At 34.6% G+C, this 22108-nt stretch overlaps 1 protein-coding gene across 11 annotated transcripts in view; it reads left to right on the top strand.

Annotated features, from left to right (window-relative positions):
- Positions 1-22108, top strand: part of LOC136031071 (nuclear protein MDM1-like) — a 195303-nt gene that overhangs the window by 35328 nt on the left and 137867 nt on the right. For 8 of the 11 annotated variants that reach the window (XM_065710319.1, XM_065710318.1, XM_065710322.1 and 5 more), the window contains exon 2: positions 10871-10985. The exons of 1 other annotated variant lie outside the window; for it this stretch is intronic. In XM_065710319.1, the coding sequence (XP_065566391.1) occupies positions 10871-10985 (115 nt within the window). Of the gene's footprint in view, positions 1-10870; positions 10986-17174; positions 17297-22108 lie in introns of those variants that run through there. 2 more of the 11 variants (XM_065710325.1, XM_065710327.1) reach the window with 1 other exon arrangement.

Below are 22108 nucleotides of genomic sequence, written 5' to 3'. Positions count from 1 at the left end.
CAGTGGTAGTAGCTGTAGTCCTAGCGTGCACATATTGTATTTTTGTCAATTGATCTTCCCCTTTAAGTATTCTCTGAAAGTTCCAACTTAATGCCTAAATTCTTGAGAACCACTCTTTGAACAATTTACCTGCACATAATATATTTTAGTTAAGATTTCCTCTCAATGTTCCGTCAAATTTTCACATTCGTACGCTTAACTTTAACAGTACTTGAGTCATAACAGTAGTGGTAGTAGTAGGAGCAGTAATAGCAGCAGGGGGTTAATTTGCTATGAGGCAGGAGGGCAGCTGCTCCTCCAAGACCTCAGTCCCTTACCAGACCTCAATTTACCCCCTTGCTGTTTAGTTTATTCAAAAATCTTGTCAAAACTAAAATAAGCCTGCATAATTCAAGCATCCATAGAAATTTGTCTATTTTCTTTAGTATTTTTATGATACTATATGGCTCATTTTTCAGTTGTCACAGTTATTTACACTTAACTTGGGAAAATCGGCTCCAACTTTGCTCCCCCCCCCCCGACTTAGACGAAACTACGCCACTGAATAGCAGTAATGGCGTTGTATTAGTAGTAGTACTCATAGTAGTAGCAACAGTATTAATAGCAGCAGTAGTATGTACAGATTGCCTTTTAGAAAGTTGAAAATCTCTCTCTTGATCCCCTGGAAGTTTCATCTTGATACGGTAAGCTGTCCTAAAAATATTGATGATGAGCCCTTTTGATAATATGTATGCACATAGTGGGTTTTGATTCAGTTCAACACTCCCCATGGCAGTGGGAAGTTGGTATTTCCAAACACATAATTGCTTGACCTTTCAACTATATAGAACTAAATAGCTGCACATTGGTTCATTTAAGGGCTCATGTGATAGGAAGTTGCAATATCTATTGCCTTTTGTAATTAAGATGATATGATATCGTAAACTCTATTTTTTGACATAAACTGTAAAATATGCACAAAATACGGAGTATTTTTTATAGCATGGTTTTAATACTTACAAAAACCGCTAGGTTTAGCATTTTTTTTTAAAATTCGCCTCTGAACAGCTCTCTATGCTGTTTTAGTGCCCCGCTAGCGATGAAAAAAAGGAGAAAAAAAGAGAACATATTATGTGCTATCTATCCATGTGCTGTTTACTCATGTTCTACCCATACAAAAATGTTTTCCTTGTTATTCAGGGTGGGGGGAGGGGCTGTAAATTCTCATTGAGAGGTTTTTTAACAATGGTAATTCCAGAGGCACAGTTTTCATTTCGATCCGGAATCGTTTTCAAGGGTTTTTAGGCTCAAGCCTGAATAAGAAAGCAGCCAATTTACCACTTTTTTATTGAGCATTTCGATTGAATATATAACTAACTGTTTTTTGTTTTATTTTTATTATAATATCCTAGTTTATAACAGCTTCGATGTTTGGTTAATATATTGTTAATTTCTTGTTTAACTTTTGTAAAAGAAGCTGTTTCTTTTCTTCTGATTAGTCAAAAACACTCTTTCTTCGGTCCTTCAAACATACTAAGGCAATTTCTATGTTTTGTTTTGCGACTTAATCGTTCCAGAATTTATTTTTTATGCATCTTAATTAAGCAACAAATAATAGAACTAGCAAACGACTTCGTGCTAGCCAAGTTTCATCCCGATCTCTCCATTCTAAGCGTTTTCCAAGATTTTCGGTTTCCCCCTCCAACCCTCCCCCCAAGCAAATGAATGTGGATTGATTGTTTAATATATATAGTTACATTTGTCCCTAAATATCGTAATAAGTTTTGACTTAATATCTATATCCTTTGAAATCACTGAAAATATTTAAAATCTAAATATTTAACATATGTTTTATTAAAGTGCACATTAGGCTAGGTCTGTAGAAGGCGTGCAGGGGGTCGGTATCAACCCTGTTCCTCTTAGTTTCTTCTCGTTTTGAGTTTGACTTTACACTTCGTAACTACGCACTGCTTGATAATGACGCTACAGTTTGTTTTTATTTTTTGTAAAGCCTTGTATCCTCTTTTCTCACCTATAAAAACTGTTTGGGGACACAGTTTTTGATAGCTACGTCATATTTATCTTATTGGCTAACAAAATTATACGGTGGATACGCAGCTGGTCCTTAATTGTTCTAAAAGAAAACATGACCATTTGCTCTTTTTACGCTTCCTTGTAAAAATTTTCTTTTATTACATAAGACATTTTGAATTACTTCAAAAATTGGTAGTTAGGCTCCCTATCGCCACTAGAATTTCTGAAGAATAGAATATACTTTAAAAAATTCCGATTTATGGATACAATAGCCAGAGAACTGAGGAAAAATTGACAAACCTATTCTCACTGAAAATTTAGTGGAAAATTTCTTGCGGGCGATTTTGGCTGAAAATTTTTTCTTAGCACACTTTTACTTGAAAAATGCTTTAGTTCCTGATTATTTTTCAAATCATGTCAGTATCCTCCCCCTTCCGTGGAAAATTTTTACGAAATCCCTCCCCCCCCCCCTATTAGAAAAGTGTTCCCACAGAAAATTTACCTTTGAGAATTCATCCCGTGAAAACTCCTACATGGAGATTTCCCATAGATTTTTAAGACCATTCCAAAAATGATCTTCCAACAATCATAGATTGAAATAAATGTGACATACCCAAAACTTATGAAGGGTGGAGGGGATATATATTTATCTTTCTCCCGGATTCTGGAATTGTGAATATATGGATCCTAAATGCAATGGATGGTTTGTATGACTACCGGTTAAAGCAGTTGATGTACACAGATAATACCACCCAGATTATTGCAGATTTTTGGACCATTCAATCCTTCTTATTGAAATGACTCTGTTCAGCCTCCGATCTAAACCTGTTGCAACTCTGGTTGTTTTCAGCTATCCTTCAGTCCTCTGTTTTTTTTTTTCAGGCATAGGAATCTTAAATAGCGTTCGAATAACTCCATTAACCTCCAACGTCATTGTGTCGACTATTTAAAACCAAAGACCAGGCGTTCAGTAACGTGGACACTTTGATTCGTTTACATGAACATTTCCAATAATATGAACACCCCAATCTTACAAAAATGCGTCTAACGACTAAATCCCGTGACAAAACACTATCATAAGTCCATTCTAGTCGATATAAAATAATTGTAGTTTGAAGAGGATGAAATCAACGCTGATGAATGAGCGAAGAATTCAAGGAGAAAATAATGATTCCCGTTTTTCTATGCAAATTGGATTGAGTCAGAATACGTAACAGGAGACGAAACAAAATACAGGTTACACACCAGGATATACAGAAAACCCCAAACCATTAGTCAAGTTACCGTAGCAGCTCAAATTACCGCAGTCCTACAGCCGCTGTACTGTTGTAATCTGCAATAATAGGTGTATTCTCATGTTTGAGATTAGTATATATTAAGATAAACAGAAATAAAAACAGTAAGAAGGTTATTGGCAAGGCAATAGCACTGCCTAAGTAAAGAGCAAAGTGGAATTAAAGTTTTGTTTTACCAATGCAGTTTGTATGGCTAAAATTGTCATAAAAACTTTGGTGGGGGACATTCAGTTGTAAATTAAAAGTTCCAGTGCTCTTTTTAGGAGTTAAGAGTTGTTGGATGGCATAGCCGATATCACGCAGCATCCCTTATTCCGTGAAAGACATCCGGTAAAATTTTAAGACAAACCTTGATGAACTTTATAGATTTGGAATTAGTATAGAAATTCAATTCGTTTGAGTTATGTATTGTAATAAAAATTGGGATTTTTAGAGTTTCGGTTATTGTTAAACCGCGTCGGTCTTTAATTATGGTTCGTTGCTACGAACTGTTGGATAATCACAATAAAAAGAAAATACAATAACTGGTCAATCTTCTAAAAAAGTCGATGAAATTTGAAAATGAACCTTTATTATGCAAATACCAATAAGAGAATGAAGATTGTGACTAAAAAATTGAAAGGCTTTATGGATAGTCTGTGAAAAAAAAGGAAAGTGAAAAAGAAGATAAATTAGTTAACATAAACTAGACATTATAATTTAAAAAATAAAAACAGACAAATAAACACAACTCAAAAAATTAATGAATGAAAGTAAGAATAGAAAGACAATGAAAAAAAGGAGAATAATTACTTAGACGACAAATAAAAAATAATAACAGACAGACTTTTAATTAGAATGACAAACTTTGAAAAAAAAATTGCGATTGAATAAAAAAAAGTCCACATATTTTGGCATGACAACTTGGAACTTTTTGGCTTAACAGCAACTTCAAGTGGGGAAAAGAGAGGAAATAAAAATTAGTGCGAATAATTTAAGATACTGAAAATTTCGGCTTACATCCAGAAACATTTATCAAAAAAAAGATAAAGGGAAAAATCACAATAGTAAATATGCCGTAGAAAATACCATAAGGAGACAAGATGAACGCGCAAATATATGTAAATCTTGGTTTTATAGGGTTTGGAGTTCTTTTATCTTTGTACATTATAAGTTTAAAAAATTTTTCCAGAAAATAAGATTTTCAAAGAAAAGTAAAGAGCTCCACTGAACCAAAAATGAGCAGAATAAAGTCAAATAATATATCAATCGTAAATCTACCAGAAATCAAACATCAATAAATAAATGAAACCCAAAACAAAGAGAAACTATAATATATAAGCGCGTCAAATTCAAAATGAGCAGAAATTAACATGAGTAGGTTGAATTATCCGCGCAAGATACCTGACAATCTTGGTTGTATAGTGTTTTTTTGGTTCTTTTATCTTTTTACATTATGTATTTAAAAACTTTTCTCTACAAAATAAATGTTTCAAAAAGAAAGTAAAGAGCTCCATTAAATCAAAAATGAGTGTTAATAAAGTCAAATAATCTTTCAAGCGTAGAATCACCATTAATCAACCATCAATGAATAAATAAAACTGAACACGAATAGAAATTACAATGAATAACCTAGCCAAACCGAAAATGAGCAGAAATTGACGCGAGCAGGGCTCACATCACCATGCCTTTTCAAGAACAGAGTATAATTTGCACTTGACTGAACAAATTACATTATAAATATATTCACTTTTTTAACTGTAATGCATAAGCAATTATTGAAACTTTAAGGAATAAATATCGGTATATCTGTTTTAAACCGTCAATCCACGCTTATTTGTTTTTCTGCAAAGTGTAAATTATATTCTGGTTTTCAGAAGGCATAGGGGTTGTCAGTCCTCCTCATGTTAATTTCTGCTCGTTTTGAATTTCACGTTTTGAGCCCATAAAAATTACACCCTTTACCCTTATTAGTTATGGCTGTCGTGGTACTACAATTAATAGTATGTACATAGTGCCTTCTGGGTAGCTCAAAAACCATTACGGCTTTTTACCGTGAATGGTCCAACTTAACAATATTAGCGCTTATTATGTACTCATGGTTCGTTCTGATTTAGTTCAACATCTGCCTAGATATTCCTTCAAAGTTTCACCTTTATACCGAAAAGCAATCAAACAGTTCGTGGTAACGAACTGTAGTAAGGAGCGACCCGGCTCAATAGTAACCAAAACTCTAAAAAATGGAATTTTGATACCAATAGCTACATCATAAGAATTGGATTTTAATGCTGGTTTTAAATATATAAGTTTCATCAAGTTTTGTCTTACCCATCAAAAGTTACGAGCTTGAGAAAATTTGCGTTATTTTAGAAAATAGGGGGAAACGCCCCCTAAAAGTCATAGAATCTTAACGAAAATCACACCATCAGATTCAGCGTATCAGAGAACCCTACTGTAGAAGTTTCGAGCTCCTATCTACAAAAATGTGGTATTTTGCATTTTTTGCCAGAAGGCAGATGTTTATTTGTTGTGTTTAATGCGTGTTTATTTGTTTTTTTTTTTTTTTTTTTTTTTTTTTCTCAGGGGTGATCGTATCGACCCAGTTGTCCTAGAATGTTGCAAGAGGGCTCATTCTATCGGAAATGAAAAGTTCTAGTGCCCTTTTTAAGTAACCAAAAAATTGGAGGGCACCTAGGCCCCCTCCCACGCTAATTATTTTCCCAAAGACAACGGATCAAAATTCTGAGATAGCCATTTTATTCAGCGTAGTCGAAAAACCTTATAACTATGTCTTTGGGGACGACTTACTCCCCCACAGTCCCCGTGGGAGGGGCAACAAGTTACAAACTTTGACCTGTGCTTACATATAGTAATGGTTATTGGGAAGTATACAGGCGTTTTCGGGAGGGTTTTTTTGGTTTGGGGGAGGGGTTGAGAAGAGGGGGATATGCTGGGGGAACTTTCCTTCGAGAATTTGTAATGGGAGAAGAAAATTTCCATGAAGGGAGAGCAGGATTTACTAGCATTATTAAAAAAAAAAACAATTAAAAAATAAAAGTGAAAAAGCTTTTTCAGCTGGAAGTAAGGAATAGCAATAAAACTTAAAACAAACAGAAATTATTACCCATATGAGGGGCTCACCTCCTTCTAATACCTCGCTCTTTACGCTAAAGTATTTTCGGTAATTTCAACTACTTATTCTACGGCTTTTGTGATTCAGGGGGTCATTCTTAATGAATTGGGATAAAATTTAAGCTTTAGTGTAAAGAGCGAGGTACTGACGATGGGGTGAATCCCCTCATATATGTAATAAAAACATGAGAATACAAAAGTTCTTTACGTAAGCTAATTTATAAGTTACGTAAATCTTTTACCAATAAAAAGATTCTTAAAAAATTAAAAGTTCTAGTTGCCTTTTTAGTTAACCAAAAAATCGGGGGGCAACTAGGCTTCGTCCCCCGCTCTTTTTTTCTCAAAATCATTCGATCAAAATTATGAGAAAGCCATTGAGCCAAAAAAAAAATATGCAAATTTCGTTTTGATTATTCCTCTGCGGAGAGCCAAAATCAAAACATGCATTGATTCAAAAACGTTCAGAAATTAAATAAAAAAAACAAGTTTTTTCAACTGAAAGTAAGGAGTGACATCAAAACTTGAAACGCACAGAAATTACTTCGTATATGAAAGAGGCTGCTTCCTCATCAACGCCCCGCTCTTTACGCTAAAGTTTTTTACTGTTTTAGAAAGAAGAATTGAGAGAAAGAGTCAAACTTTAGCGTAAAGAGCGGGGCGTTGATGAGGAAGCAGCCTCTTTCATATACGAAGTAATTTCTGTGCGTTTTAAGTTTTGATGTCACTCCTTACTTTTAGTTGAAGAAACTTGTTTTTTTATTTAATATCGAAAAGCAACGACTTTTACAAGCAGTATTAGTGTTAGCAGCAGCATCTAGGTAGCACCTTTGGTTTTCTTCAAGAGAGATGTTCACAGGGCACGGGGGGAATCTAGGAGCCCTCCGATAACTTTTAACTCTTAAAAGGGAACTGGAATTTCTTCCAATCAAATGGGTCTCCTCCAAAGTTATTAAAAACACCCTTTTCATAAAACCGTAATATGCCCCAAGGGATAGCTAACAACACTGCCCCCAGGCTCTGGGGGTTCATTTTAACCCTAGAGGCATTTTATATGATTATGATTCTTTTGAATAAAATGGCCATTTCGAAATTCCGATCGGATACATTTGGGGAAAAGAGCCGTGTAAGTAGGTGGGGGCTAGTTAACCTCCCGTCACTTTTGACTCTTAAAAGGGGCACTAGAACTGGGCTTAAATGTGCCTTAAAAATGCCCCTTTTAAGGTATTTCTGATATTGTTGAAATAATGAGCATGGAGGGGGGAGATCTGGTTGTCCTCCAATTGCTTTTGTCTCTTAAAAAGGCACTAAAATTGTCAATTTCCATAACAACTTGATCCAGGGCATAGCTTTTAACCCTTCCCCCTGGGCTCTAGGAGGATGTGTCAACCCTTGAGGCATTGTTATATGATCTTTGGACTATTTGGACAATACAGCTATCTCAAAATTTTTATCAGATACATATTTAGAAAAGAGGGCGTTGAGGGGAGGAGGCTAGTTGCCTTCCGGCTGCTTTTGACTCTTACAAAGGGAAATAGAACTTTGAATTTCCAATCAAATGAGCATCCTCCAAAGTTTATTCCACCATCTTTCCATGAAAACCCTAGAGGCACCATGTCAACCCTAGAGGCATTGGTTTGTGATCTTTTGACTATTTTGAAAAAAATGGCGATCTCAAAATTTTGATCGGTTGAACTAGGGAAAAGAGAGCATATAGGGGGGGGGGGGGTGTTGCCTTGCGATCACGTTTGACTCTTAAAACTTGCACTAAGACTTCTGATTTAAACTCGAATGCAGCTTATACGGGCAACCTTTCCATAGAAAAACCTTAAATGTCCCTAGGGAATAACTTACAACCCTTGCACCCAGTTTCTTGGGTCTTATGTCCACCTTTGGAAGCATTCTTATAGGATCTTTGGACTATTTTGAGCAAAATACTGCATCAAAATTTGACGTGTTGCTAGCTGCGAGTGGGGACTAGCTGCTCTACGATCACTTTGGACTCTTGAATCTAGCACTAGAACTTTCATTCTCAAATCGAATTTGTCCCCTCCGATATTTATATGACCACCTTTTCCATGAAAACCTCATGTGTTAACAGTGGGTAACTAGCGTAGCATATAGCCGTTGCCGTAAGGGCTATGGGGGCTGATATCTCCAAAGACATAAGTGCCGAACCTTTCAACTATACTAAACAAAATCACTATCTCAAAACTTCGATTGAATGTGTTTGGGGAGATGATGGGCGTGGGGGAGGGCAAATTGCCCTCCAAATGCATTTTGACTCATGTAAAGAAAACTAGAACTTTCAATGTCCACTTAAATGAGCCTCCTCCAAAGTCAATATTCCACATTAGTTTTAAACATAATGATTTATGTTTTAATATAGGACCTACATCGTTTGTTTTTGTAGCTGGACGATGTTTGAGGTCACCGTTTGTATATTCAGCATTTTTCTAACAGCATGTTTTTAATACTTACAAAAACCAGTGGGATCAGAAATTTTCTTTCAAATGAGCTTTGAAACAGCTCTCTTTAATATTCCAGTGCCCTTCTAGCGGTGAAGAAACAAAATTGAAGTAAAAAGAGTACAAATCATGTGCTACCTACCCATGTGCTATTTACAATGTGCTATCCCTACAAAAAAGTTATTTTCCTTGTTATTTAGGGTAATTTTAATTTTAGAGTGGTCTTAAGAGTGGTAATTCCATTGGTGCAGTTTTCATTTCAATCCGACATCGTTTTCAAGGGTTTTCAGGCTTAAGACTGAATAAAAAAGCAGCCAATTAGCAGCTTTTTTGTTGAGTGTTTCAATTGAATGTGTACTGATTTTTTTTTTGTTTCTATTTTATTTTAACTTCCTAATTTATTACAGCTTCGATGTTTTGAAGCTCATATATTGTAAATTTCTTGTTGATCTTCAGTAAAATAAGTGTTTTTCTGCTTATTTAAGAAAAATCTTTTTCTTCAGTTCTTAAAATATATTGATGTAATTTCTATGTTACTCTTCTTTGCAGAATTAATTTTTTTTATGTATCTTAATCAAATAACAAATAAAAGAACTAGCAAACGACTCCCTGCTAGTAGTTCCTCGTCTGAAGATATTTTTAGGTTGAAACAAGGGAAGAAATTTCCAAAAAATAAATAAATCTTAATAAAAATTTAAAACATATGAGAGTTTCTTTTCAACTTTGAAGCCCACAAGACCAAAAATGACTTCTGTCAATCAGTTCGTGGTAACGAACTATAAGTAAAGAGCGACCAGGCATAATAGCAACCGAAACTCTAACAAACGAAATTTTGATGCTAATAGATACATCAGAAGAATAGGGTTTGAATTGTGATTTTAAAGATATATGTTTCATCAAGCTTAGTCTTGCCCAACAAAAGTTACAAGCCTGAGAAAATTTGCCAAACTTTCGAAAAAAGGCGGAAACGCCTCATAAAGGTCAAAGAATCTTGACGATAATCTCACCATTAGATTCAGCGTATCAGAGATCTTTACTGTAGAGGTTTTAAGCTCCTATCTGTAAAAATGTAGAATTCTGTATTTTTTGCCAGAAGAAAGATCACGGATGCTTGTTTATTGTTGTTTTTGTTTTGTTTTTTTCCAGGGGTCATCGCTGGGGATTGGGGGGATTGGGTTACGTGGAAGGATCTTTCCATGTAGGAATTTTTCGTGGTGGAAGAGAACTTTGCCAGAATTATTCAAAAAAGATCAGAAAATAAAGAAAAAATTACATTTTTTTAACCGATTTATTATTACGTATATGAGAGGGTATTTCTAGTACTTTCAAAAGAGCCATTTATTCTAGTTAAACGGTCTATTTGTGATTCAGGGGTCATTCTTAAAGAATTGGAACATAATTCGAACTTTAGTGTAAAGAGCAAGGCATTGACGAGGATGACCCCTGAATCACAAAACTCGTTTAATCAGAATAAATAGCTCTTTTGAAAGTACTAAAAGCAACTATCAGATTGCCATCTTTATGTATACTTCTACACTAAGACGAAATTTTCAAAAGACTTCCCACAGGCACACATAAAACACCCACCTACACTAAACACAAATACTAATACACACTCACCACACACACTAACCACACACAGACTTGGGCTAACCAACATGTCAGAACCTAAACTTGTTACCTCCCTAAACAAATTTTAAAGTTTATAAGTTTATTCAAAAAATTATTAACCAGCCCTGAAAAATATAAATGCCTTCCTTCTGAGGAGTGCACCACGTTTAATGGGACAAAAACTTCCTAAATAATTCCAACCGTCTCAGATTTAGTCAAAATGACTAGCAGTTAAGATTATTCCCAGCAAGTTACGGTTTTTGTATACCTGATAAATTCAAATCTACTTACTAAGGCATCTGAAAAAGTACGAAGCGGTTGCAACGTTTTACTGCTTTTGATCAAAACGAAAAAGTTTAATCAAGCCTTTTCTAGATTCCTCCCGAATACCGCCATGCTAGAAATAGAAGGCAAGGATGGGATAACTCAACCCAAGAAAGTGCTGCACGAGAATCTTATCCTGTTATTGAAAACGAGCCTAGTAGCCAGGGTAAGGTTACTTCTATTTTTGTTCATATATTTGTTTCTTATCGGATCATCCTTGCTCTGATTATCTTCCCTCAATAAAAAATAAAACCATTTCAAGTCAATCTGAATTGACATAAAATTTCTTAGTAGGAAGACTCCCAGTGAACACTGAATCAGGAGTATGGCTAAAGACTGGCTCTCTCAGTCTTAAGCAGGAGTATTGTCTTTAGTTTATTAATTGATTCATAATTTATTTTGTAATTATTTTGTAATTTATTATTTAAAGTATTTAATTATTATTGAGTATCTTAATTTAAACATTTTAATCATTATCATTTAATTTATTTATTTAATTTATAGTTAATAATTTGTTAATTATTTTTATTTAGTAACGGCGCCCTCTATTTTATTTATAATAAAAACAGAATTTCACAAATTACAAAATGATTTTAACTGTTATATTATTTTTTTTGACGTTTCGCGCACCTAAAATTTTTACGCCTAAGGCAAGGGAAACCTTCCCCTAAAATAATTTCTGAGCAGAGTTATCCAATTTTGACCCCTTCCACCTCCTCCTCTGATTAGCACTTGAAGTCAAAATTTCCTCCTAACTCTCTTTGCAAGTTTTAAATAGATATCCAAACGCGTTTCAACGATACTTCAGATAAGTCGTTTTAGTAGCATCATGATGCATAGTTTCTTTGATTTAGCTCTCTACTTAGACGTGAATTATTTGTAACTTAAATAGGTGCTTAGAGTCCATAACTGTTTAGGTGGAACAGAGACACTAAAAATTAAGCCATCCCCACCAATGCAAAATTTGGAGTCCCAATGCCTCCCCTCCTCAGCAACTCATGAAAGTGTCGAATCGATCTACTAGGCTGTTCTTATGATTTTTTGGGTGCCCTGGTCTGTTAATATATTTTAATGACCATCCCTTCCATGTAAAATTGCCAGAGAAAAGTTTGTCGGCACTTTTCTGGACTTTTGTCGGGGACTGCTTTGGGGGAAACGAATTTTTCTTTCTGCTTTGGGGTCTTTTATATGTCTTTCAATGTCTTACAATTTCGATTTCCCTAAGGAACCATCACTGCTGTGAGCATCGAACAGATCAGATGTAACTGCTTTGTTTTCATTCTCGAACCCTTTTCTTCCCCTCCTATAACAAATGTTTGATCCTTTCTTAGAGAACAATCCCTGAATTTTTTTTAGCCAATGAAACAGCCGATATGAAACAAGCCCCCCTCCTTTCGTCTTTCAGCTTTATAGCCTGCGTAAACATTTGGCAATTAATATTATTTACGGCATTTGCCCTATATGTTGTGGGGGTATGTCATCGGAGGAGCCATGTGTGTTAGACCCTTGAACTATTTAGAACAAAATGCCTATCTCGAAATTTTGATCATCCATTCTAGGGGGAGGGAGATGGGGCCTTGGGTAGCAAAATGGGGTACGGGAAGGTGTTGGTACCCCTCCAATCACTTTCTACTCTTAGCAGAGGCACTAGAACTTTGGATTCCTTATCAAATCAGCTCCTTCAAAGCTTTTGCGACCATCCCTTCAGTAGGAAGTGGCCAGGAGAAAAAAATAAAACACAGAACTCGTGTGCCTCCTTCCTTAGGCAGCGTTTGTAAGCTGCCCTGATATTTTCCATGTCCCCATATGAGATAGGCATAGTTTATAGGAGGCAAGTGTAAGTTCAAAAAAATAAAGCGTTTTCCTTTTTCTGAACAAAAGTCATTTTTGGAAAAACAGGTGGAGTGTATTCCAGAGTAAGAAGGAAAATTAAACAAGTCCTAACATGGTTTGGTTTGAAAATGTCGAACACTTGCCAAAAATAATAGATTCTTGCCTTTTCTTTAATAAAAAAAAAACATTTAAAATGACGACAACTTTTGCCTTTAATAGAGTATCTGGAAAGTTAGTGAAAGGTTAACTTATGCTAAATGCCTGGAGAAACCCAAACTAGATATTCTCACAGAGGGTAAAATAGAATTGTTCATTCTGGTTTAAAAATCCATGGTAAGATTCTTGAAACATACTGGGATATGAAAAGGCTCATAACATTGTCAGCCTCAGGTGTTTTGAAATTAGGTCTCCCTTATGCCTGCCTGCGACAAGGCTGGACATGATAATAACCCAAAACTGTCTCCTAAAAACCATTTGAAGGCTGGCTACTAGTAATTCCATGAAGCATATTGATTAAAACCATAAAGTTCAAAGCCCCCTTGAATCTTAACGCGAGAAAGAAATAGACAAAGGTCAAAATAAAATTGTGCTTTATTTTATCAACATCCCTGAAAAGATTACGTATACTTACAGATATATTAAAAAGATGATTATATTACCATATTCAGAAGTTTTAGAAGCAGAGACATCCAAACACATTTTTCATGAGGGAAAAATGTGGCAACCCGCTTTCACGGAAATTTTAAGAGATTACAAAAAAATTCAGTCTTCTAAATACTATTTTTCATTATTTTAGAAAAAACTATCCTGCTGATTATTTGAGCAAAGCTTCAATGGGTTCCCTGAGGAATAATCCGGTATATTCACTAAATATTCTCGGGATACAGTAGCCTATATAGGATAATATTTTTCCGGTTAAACTTATCAAGAAATTTTCCTGTTGGCTTGTAGAAAAAGGATGGTTGCAGCAGGAGGGGGTCCGATAAATAAGGAGACCTGTATATCATTTTGGGGGGGGGGAGTTCTGACTCACAGCTCGACTCATTTAGTACTTCTGACGGCAAAATTTAGTGGAAGAAAATTATTTCCTTTTTGTAAACAGGGTTTGATGACATTTTGAAAACTTGATTTATTTAATTTATTGTTTGTTTTTTTCGGAATAAGGAGTATTATTAGTTTTAAATTTGCTTGGTTCTAAGTTGAAGCTTGACTCCATGTCATTGAAATTACATCTTATATAATATCCCCCTTAAAAGTATTTCAGATGGAAAAACCTTCTGGTATACGCCAAGTGGGCCTTGGACCCTCCCCCCAAGAACATCTCTCTTTAGAAAATCCACCAGAAACACCCCCCCCCCCCGGAAAATTGGCCCTGTAGAAAATTCTCACCGGATACGTCCTTCCCCCATATTCGTCCTGGATAATTTAGATGATTACAATTTTCTGAAGGAACTTTCCAAGGGGAAATTTTACACAGAGGAAAATTTTCAGCGATATAATTGTCGGTGGGAGAATTTTCCAAAGCTATGCCACCTACCACCACCAGGAGCCAGGTGATCTGGTATCATTTACTATAGTTGTCGCTAAAAGACAAAGTGCATGGGAAGTAATTACTCATACCCTGTTATTTCTATGCACTTCCATCATCGGCCAACCCTTCTACAGTTGCCACTAATTTCAAAATTTGAAATTTTTCTGTTTAAGCTTTATTTTACCCTGCTATGATAAATGAATCCCCTCAAAACAAGAAAAAGAGAATTAAAATAAATCAAAATGTAAATAGAAATGCTACAAGATAGCATGTATTCTGCCTATATTTGGGGACACAGGCGTAATATTCCAAAATTCCTTCTTTTATTCATTGTTCTTATTTGTGATGATTTTGGCTCGTCAATTTGGCATGCAGGGGGAATTCTCCGGATAGGAATTGTCGCAGAGGTAAATTTCTGAGGGAAGTGTAAAAGGGGAATTTTCAGCGGGGTATTTTCTGTTTAGGTGAAGAAATCTTCCAGGAATAATTTTTTGCGTGATTTTCTGCGGGGATTCTCCTTGGGGATACACCTATTATCTAGCAGAAGTGAGTCACATACTGAATACTGTACGGTACCTTTTTGGATTTCTATACACTTCACATTCTATTTGTAGTCATTTGGTAATGCATTATTCAATGCATTAAACCAAGGGGCTCCAAAGTCTTTTCGATGAAAAAATCTCTTCAAAAATCATTCTAAAGATATTCCAAGATAATGCTTTACAAGTGTACCGTATTATGCATTGAAGTTATTTCTAAAAATAAGGTCTGGAAACGCCCTTTGGCATAAATACGGACATGTGCATTCCATGCTTGACAATCCTGTATTGAAGTGTATTATATATCCAAAGAAATTGATATTTGTACCCCATATGCCCCTTCTGTTTGCAAGTTATGTTTATATAATGCAAAACTATTTCCCAACTTTAAAGTTCCCAGCAGGACACCCTGGAAAAACACATATGGATAGGTAATTAAAAACATTAACAGAGACTTCAAAAACAATTCAAAATAATTGTTTAGAAAAAATACTATATACAGTTAAGTGCGTTAATGACTGGTATGCTAAATACAGTTCCAATGCATTCACATGGTGGGAACAATGCCGTCAGATTTCTTTATAGGACCCAAAGCATCATTAAAATAAGTAGAATTGATGATTGAATTATACGTAGATATTATACGTAGAACCGGTATGTCTTTAAAATCTGGTAAGAACCGATAAATCTCGATATGTCAGTTGAGCACAAAAATGAAAATTTGAAATTTGACTCAGACTTAGCATTAAGCAAGACAAATGTCCAGTAAAAATTTTGATTTATAAATAACAAATCGTGGAAATATGATTGAATTCCATGTATCAAAATAAGTATAAAAATTCTCAGCGATATATATAGCAGTTTAGACAATTTTAATGAAAAATATATGCAACCCCTATGCAAAAACAAAACTGTATTTTGTGGCTGGTTGGTATTGAGAAGATGAGAAATTCTGAAGTAATATTGTAGTTGCATTCCGTTTCCGTGCTTAACTCAAGTTTTGTGAAATTCCACTTTTTATCAACATTTTATTAGTAAATTTTGAAAAAAAAAACATTCCACTTATTCAAATTGAGAATTCTGAGACCCATTTAAACCACCTTGATAAAAAAAAACAAGTAATTATTTGCCTTCTTTTTATAAACAATTTTTCAAAAAATCTGTTCTTCTTAAATGATTACTCCGACCTTTGAAGGAGTATTTCGACTTCTTTTAATACTTAGACTTTTATACTTAGTTTTAAGTATATACTTATACAAACCTTTATTAAAGTTCCAAAGAGTTTGAACTTTATTTCAATGTTTTAAGATGAACAAAGGAGGTGATGTGTCATACAATGCAGAGCTTTAATTAGATGAAAATAAGCAGAAAGTGGCCACCGTTTGCTCACCAAAATCCAAAACTTAGATTAATAATTTTTGCACATCTCTTACATTTACTTTCTATAATACAAATCCCATAAAAAACAACAATATTGTAAAAACCACCCTACATTGCAAAAAAAAGCAAACCCAAAAAACCGAAAAAGACAGCCAATAAAAGTAATAATATCAATTTATTCATCTCAGTTCCATAGCAAGACCCAAAAACAAATTTTTGACAGTAAAAAGAAGCGAACATTTTGCTTCTCAACCCCGTTGTGACAGCACAATCCTGAAATATCATTTCGACAGCCTAAAGAAGTTAAGATTTTTAAAATTTCCCTCTTTGTTGTTACGAAATGAATATTTTGCCTCCCAGTTGGTTTTGTGTTAATACGGACAGATTCTATTGATAAACCTAAATTCAATTAAATACTTTTTTGGCGGTATGCGTCATTAATAAAATCTAACAGAGACCGCACAAAGTAACTGAAACCTTGTTTCAAACATGTTTACAAAAAGAAACAGTCTTAATGATTAAAAACTTATTAAAAACTAAACTAATAAAACCAATTACAAAAAAAATAATTTTCGTCTTAACCCAAACCAGAGCAAGCGGTCCCAACCACAAATCCACCATTACCTCAGGGGGGAGAATCCACCCCCCTGGATTCACCTCTGCTTTCAAGTTTGAATTGACTATTCATTTAGATTTATGTCTAAATTTAGTTTAGTTAATTCATTGATAGTAATTTCCATTTGTTTTAAGCTGAATATACGACCTTAGGTTTCATACTTTAGGCTCATCTTAGGTTTTATACGACCTTTTAATTTTTTAAAAAAGCTTCATTGGTTGTTTTCTTTCTCCTCTTATGTTCAATAACGTTTCAAAATGTTTCTAACTATTTTAAATAACCATAACCATTTAATTGCTTATATTATTTAACTCACTGAAGAATATCTTTACAGTGTTTCTACAACTTTTTACTACAATATAATTTACAGCGCTATCTAAGGCCTTGATATGTGAATAAAATTTTTCCGCTAGGTGTCTGTATGCTAGCGGTTCTGCGCTTTAAATACTTCTCCGTGGTTAACAGATTTGATCATGGAAGTCACCGAAATGAAACAGTTGAGTTGATAGCTTTGTTTAGTACAACGGATAAATTCTTGCAAAAGGAATACGCCTGAAAATCTAACCTAATATTTCTAAGTAATAATTTCTTCTTATCTTCAATGAGATGCGTTCGTATTTTCTGAAATAGTCAGCCGAGCGGTGACAGAACGGACTTTCAAGAATTTATGAATTCTGCTCATGTACGCTGTTGGAGCTCAAATTTATTATCCCGTTGAAATTGGTGTTTTATTGACAGACTTGGAAACAATTAGACCAATGAATCTGTAAAAGAAAAAAAAAACTGTTTTCAATATTGACCAGTAGCGGTTTCAAATGACCGATTTATGGGACGCTTTGCTTGTAAAATATCAATTCAAAATGGCACTTAACCATACTTGCCCAATTTGAGTGAAGACAGCAAATGCAGCGCTATATTTCACGTCAATCTATATATTTCTAATACCAAATCAACTTCTATTTCGTAACTTTCCACAATCTCATCTTACCTCGATTTCATTTGGTGTTTTGCGGAAAAACAGTAACGTAACGGCAGATTTACCAACAAAAGCGCTATTGTTTTAACAAGGGGTTTTCACTTAGCCGATTCAATTGATGGTTTGTCTGTAAAATATCAAATAAAAACATAGCGTTAAAGGCCATCACACTCTTGGAATGAATAAATATTATTATTATGTACTTTAATTTTATCAATATTGTTTTATAAATATTATGCTGTTTTAACAAGGAATTTTCAATTAGCTGATTGAATTGATGTTTTGTCTGTAAAATGCCAAATAAAGACATAGCGTTAGGGAACACCTCACTCCTAAGATGCATTAATATAATCTTGTATACTCTACCATACAGCAGGTTTTGGTCACTCATAGAAAGTTTGGAAATAATGAAGAGTTGGGACTTGAAAGCAATTTTCCTGGAGGGATGAAAAAAATTCTTGTGAAAACTCTTTGTAGAAATTGCCCTAAGTCAAAACTGCCAAGAAATTGCCAAAAAATCAAAATTTCCCCTCACACTTAATTTCCAAAGTAAATTTCAACGTTAGGATTGTTAACAATATTCTGAATCAGAACTAACTTATATCAATCTATATAATCTGATTGCAGCAAATTTGCATTATCTTAGGTGAATAATTACAATTTCTTTGTAAAAAATCTATCCTACACAGAGATGCAATTCATCCACGGCTTCAAAAACTCTTCAGACTGAAAGCAAAAGTTACTCCAGACTGAGATGGGATAACCCATGACATACATTTCTGATAATACCAATAGCAAGTTTTTAAGAAATATCAATTTTCAAGTTAGACATATAAGTCAAAAACAAGTCAATTTGCAAAACAAACAATTTTGAAGTTAATTTGTAAGCTGACTTCTAAGCCAAAGATATTAATACCCCTTTGTCGCGTTAATGTGATTATTTTATAATATATTGGCAGTTTCAATTGAACGGCATTCGCGTAATTTTTAGCTCACCTTTTTGTTTAATTACCTACTGTGCTATAAGGATTTTAATCTGGGATTAATTGAATTGGAGTATATGCAAGATTTTTGGGTGTCATTTCTAAGACAACCTCTAAATATCCCTATAATGTCATGATCCACCAATGTGTTGCAGGAACTGTAAAACAATAGTTTTGGGACTCCCTCCCCCCATGCAGAAGCTGAATCAGCCTTAGACCGTAGAAGGACCACCCTGGTAGATATAGCAATGAAATTAATTTACGCAACACCCCCCTTTACAAATGTCAGAATGAGTTTAGACCAACCAAACCCATAACAAGAAGCCTTGGTCAGATTTTCCTTGATTTTGGTTGACGTCTAATAAATTGATGACATGAATCGAAGGGTCCATCTATTTTCCTACCCTAAAATAGTCAGGTTGGGTTCGGGGCCGCAAAGACAGCCAAAGTCACAACAGTCCCAAGCTCTAAAGATAAAATAGAGTCACAAGCTCTAGCCTCTCATTAAGTGAGCACTAGAACCCTAATATTAATACATTCCTATCTTAAGCAACACTTGCAAGTTTCCTTGTTCATACGAACCCTACTCCTTTCTTATGTACCCAATCCCTCTTAGTTGAAGGGATAAACACTATATAACCTACTTTCAAGTTTCCTAGCCCTGGGAGATGAGTTTCTGAAACTCCTAAGAAGTCTAGTCGAAAACATCTAAATTACTAAGTCAAAATGTCAATGCACGATAGTTGTCTTTAAACGTCGTAGCTTTCTGTGTCGCAGCTCTCGCAATATTTAGATCTTTATATCACCAAAAAAGCAATGGATTGTACTAGTCTATGCCAGGGACAAATAACTTCTTCTTGAGTCTACAGAAGATGCTTAAGTAGGTGTAGAACCTAACAGAAAGAAGTCCTGGAATCTCCGTTTCAACACAAGGTTTGTGAAAATCTGGGCTTATCTGGGTAATTACATGGTTGCACGCATTTGGCAATCCACTTCTACTAAAAAAGTTGATTCTTGTGCAATCTGAAACTTATTACTTTTGACTCATTAAATATTCCTTGCTAAAAATATTATGCTACTATTAAGAGCGGGAGGACGTGATATAAAGTATAGCTTGGAAAAGCTTATTCAGCAAACCAAAATAAAAAATACGGAAGATTTTTCCGTAAAAAAAAAAATCCTATGCAATGCTGTGTAGTTTACAATTTATAATTTCCTGAAGGGGCAGCCCTTCTCAAGGCTACCTCGTAGCACTGTTTGTCTGTAAACAAACATTGATTACATTTAAATGATATTGTTTTGACAGTTTCAGGAAAATCTAATGTAACTATTGGAAAAAGTGCAAACTCATTTCCCAAATTTGTCTCGATGCAGACGACGCAAAGTTTTTTGCTAAAAAGAATCGTAATTTTCGCGAAAACCTTCCATGAAACACACAGGGAAAAATATTACTTGTTGAACCTAGGTTTAAAAGTTTAGAAAACCTGGTAATTAAAGGGTTACCTAAAAATTAGTCATGGTGCTTCATCCTGGTAAGAGAAAATAAAAAGAAAAGTAAAAACGCTTCAGCCATGTTTTATTTTTTAATTTAAGTTTGTATTAATTAGGTATTTAAGTCCGTGCACATGACTCCTTTGATTCTAGGACCTCCTTAGGATTGTTCCTTTTATTCCTTATTTTTCTTTATGTTCCTCCTATTTTGACGTTTGTTTTTAAGTTGTGTCCCTCCTCCTCAGTATGTTGCCTTCCTAAAAGTACCTATGAATATGTGGCTGACCCATTGTAAGTTTATTAACTATAAAATCCCGGACTTAATTGCGAGGATGCCAAGCATGAATTCAAATTTAAATTTCCAATAACTTTTTATATACTGTTTTAAATTTTAGTTGGTTTGAGTTAAAATTTAGTTGGTTTGAGTAAAACAACTTATAAAGATCTAGCAGATGACAAATCGCTTGTTTTCAGTTCATTTTTAACCAAACCTCTTGAAAGGTGGTTTGGAGATCTTCTACGATGATCTGAATCCACATTCATATCTTTGATCATGAAATATTGGTCAGTATTATCACGAGAGCGAAATAGTCAATAAACTACAGACTATTTCTTGAGCTGTGATTGCACAATGCAGCAGCCATTTTTCTGCCTTCTCGAAAATGAAACATAAGCTAGCAACTCTACTGTGAATTTCGCTTCTGCAATCCAACAAAAAATTGTTTGCTAATATTCCTAGAATTTTCTCTAACAAACCCAATCGTTTTCAGAGAATTTAAAGCACAAAATTTAAAAGCTCACCATGCAGTAAAGTAGGACAGTGGAGAGAAATATTCTAATTAAGAAGGTTGAATCATTGAGTCTGATGACGTCCACCCCTCTTGTTTTAGATTTAACCCATGTAAGTAAAGATAAAAAGACAGAAATATTAAAGGTACTGGGAATTTTTGCATCTTCAAAAAATACTTTCAACTGGTTGTAGCTTTAATTAGCATTATTAGGTTTGTTGCTTTTATCAGTCACCAGAGTGTGGTGAGAAGAGAAGATGATTTGATTTGTAGTATTTTTTTTGGAGGTTTTAATTTCCTGACTTATATTTTGTGATTCTTTGATAATTGTTTAATTTTGTTTGGTGACGCAGAAGGCGAAAGCCGAGCGTATTTTCTTTACAACTGCAACAACAAGTAGGATAAATGGGTTCTACTCCGTAAATATTGGTGGAGAGTATATGACTATTAATACTTATACAGATAGCGAATTCTTTTGTTGGTTCCTTATAAAAACCTTCCGATATGGTTAGTCTAGTAGGCTAGAGGAATTATTTCAGCTTGGAATTTTCATTTCCTAACGCTTTAGTTCAGACGGATTCGTAGAAAATTATTTGTTAACATTGTAAATTAAGAATTGGATTGTAGAAAAAAAACCCTAAAATGTCCAATTTTGCTGACAACCTAAAATTGGAATTAATCCTTGCCTTCACTGTTGGGGTGGACATTTGTGTAACTCTTTGAAAAACGAGCTACCGCAAAAGGGCGTCCTTTATAAAAAAAACTTCTGTAAAAAAAGTACAAAGCAGCTTTGTTATCGGAAAAGAAATATATTTTTGAATTTTAAACGAAACGCTTCAATCTGTTATTTCTTGCATTGGATTTTTCACAGTCTATTTGTGTTCATTTGAAATCGAAGTTATACACCATATTTGGCCGTTGGCTCTGCCTTATTAACTTTTTAGGCCTGAATAAAACACTAAATATCTCAGTATCCGCGTTCAAACCATGATATCATTTTTTATCTTTTACCATATTGCCCTTGTGAATTTCACCCATTTCTAGGAATTCACTTACTCAAGTCTATCCGTCTTAGTTGTACATAAAAGGATATCTCCTTTTCAAGCTCTTTGAACTGCGACTCGATAAGTTCTTTTATTTAGGAGCAGTACC

Source organism: Artemia franciscana, chromosome 9 (genome assembly GCF_032884065.1).
Source record: "Artemia franciscana chromosome 9, ASM3288406v1, whole genome shotgun sequence".
NCBI classification, from domain to species: domain Eukaryota; kingdom Metazoa; phylum Arthropoda; class Branchiopoda; order Anostraca; family Artemiidae; genus Artemia; species Artemia franciscana.
Note: the sequence above shows the minus strand (reverse complement) of the source record. Positions and strands in the feature narration are given on the sequence as shown.